The following is a 1500-nucleotide window of genomic DNA, read 5'->3' on the forward strand; positions in this document are numbered from 1 at the left end:
ATCCAAAAAACTGGCCCTAAATATTGTTGTGTCAGCCCCTTATCTTCTTTCTCTCTTTCATCTTTTTTTTGAAGTGGTTGTCTTCGTCTTCTTGGTTACCCATAGTCAGACCCCCTCCCCCCACCCCCCCACCACCCTCGAAAAATCATAACTAGAACTAGAAGCAATGTATGCATGACAGCATGAGAACTCTCTACATATATTCTTTAATCTTTGCATAGTTCTCTCTAGCCTCTAGGCTTGCATCACGTTCAGGACATGCATCAAACGTACGTGGATATATAGTCATCACACGGGCACTAATTACATCAACACAGAGATCTTACACACTCCCAAGCACGCATACATATGCACACCACGACGAAAACCTATTCATATATATTTGCGGACACGCACACTACATATCATTAATCACTCGATCGGTACCGCATGCACACATGTGTGTAATTAACCGTACACTCGCTCACTACTACCACTAGACTTCCCAACGAAATCAGCACAACCAATCATATATAACACCCCGATCACTAACAACAACAAGCCCTTCATGAGAAATCAAGCCATACGTACGATGGAAGAAGAGGCCCTATATAGCTGAACTGATGAGACGAGAGAGACTGCATGCATCGACGGAAGAGGGCCGGCTAGGCGTCGACGACCCGGAAGGACTCCCTGTTCTTGATGACGACGTCGTACATGTGGACGGAGGAGAAGTGGTTGAAGTCCCTGGGGAGGGAGATGAGGTCGAGGCAGCCGCGCTTGTGGAACTGGTACAACGCCGGGTCCTCGTAGTATCGCTCCCACCCCAGCGCCGTCAGCTTCGCCTCCAGCGTCGCGTACGACGACACCACCTGCCCGCTCGGCGTGTGCAGCAGCGCCTTCCGCCGCACCGTCGACGTCCGCTCGCTCCCCGGGTTCTCCACCAGACGCACCACCCCGTTCTTGAACACCCAAACGCCAGACATGATTCACAGCCCCTCCGGTCGACCGACCTGCCCCTCAACTCTGATCTTAGAGATTGATTGAGGGAAAAGAAACGATAGATGATGCAAGTCGTCGACCTAGCAATGAGATGTAGTGATGGAAGATGCAAACTAATGAATAAGTAGCAGTGTGATTGATGGAGCAAGGGAGGGTGAGATCAAGGGGGTATATATAGAGGTGGATGTGGATGAAGCTTATCGATGGTGTGGGGTAGAGGTGACTTGTATACGGGGGACAGCCGCAAGACATAGATTTCTTATGCGACTGCGATACTATACTGCTAGTGATTAGTACGTCTATATACGCGTGCATGCACCAGAGAAGAGAAGGGCGTCTTTAGTTTCTAGCTAGGTTAGGTCAGGAAGATGCTGTAGCTGGCCGCATGCACACGGATGGGAGAGAAGCAGAATGGTACGTTCATTAAACTTGAGTAGTGCGCGCGGGAGAATATGTTTGCCTAGCTACCTTGTGTTCTTGATAAGCTACCTGGAATATATTTGTTGGAAGAAATAAAGA

At 49.3% G+C, this 1500-nt stretch overlaps 1 protein-coding gene across 1 annotated transcript; it reads right to left on the reverse strand.

The window, feature by feature from the left end:
- Window positions 1-259: 259 nt before the first annotated feature.
- LOC123439763 (flowering-promoting factor 1-like protein 1) lies at window positions 260-1244 on the reverse strand. The gene has a single exon (XM_045116444.1). The coding sequence runs from the start codon at window positions 963-965 to the stop codon at window positions 645-647; it is 321 nt and encodes a 106-aa protein (XP_044972379.1). The 5' UTR covers window positions 966-1244; the 3' UTR covers window positions 260-644.
- Window positions 1245-1500: the final 256 nt, after the last annotated feature.

This window comes from Hordeum vulgare, chromosome 3H, assembly GCF_904849725.1.
Source record: "Hordeum vulgare subsp. vulgare chromosome 3H, MorexV3_pseudomolecules_assembly, whole genome shotgun sequence".
Classification (NCBI taxonomy): domain Eukaryota; kingdom Viridiplantae; phylum Streptophyta; class Magnoliopsida; order Poales; family Poaceae; genus Hordeum; species Hordeum vulgare.

Coding starts and splice junctions, on each gene's coding strand:
- LOC123439763 (XM_045116444.1), bottom strand. CDS start 965: ATGTCTGGCGTTTGGGTGTTCAAGAACGGGGTGGTGCGTCTGGTGGAG.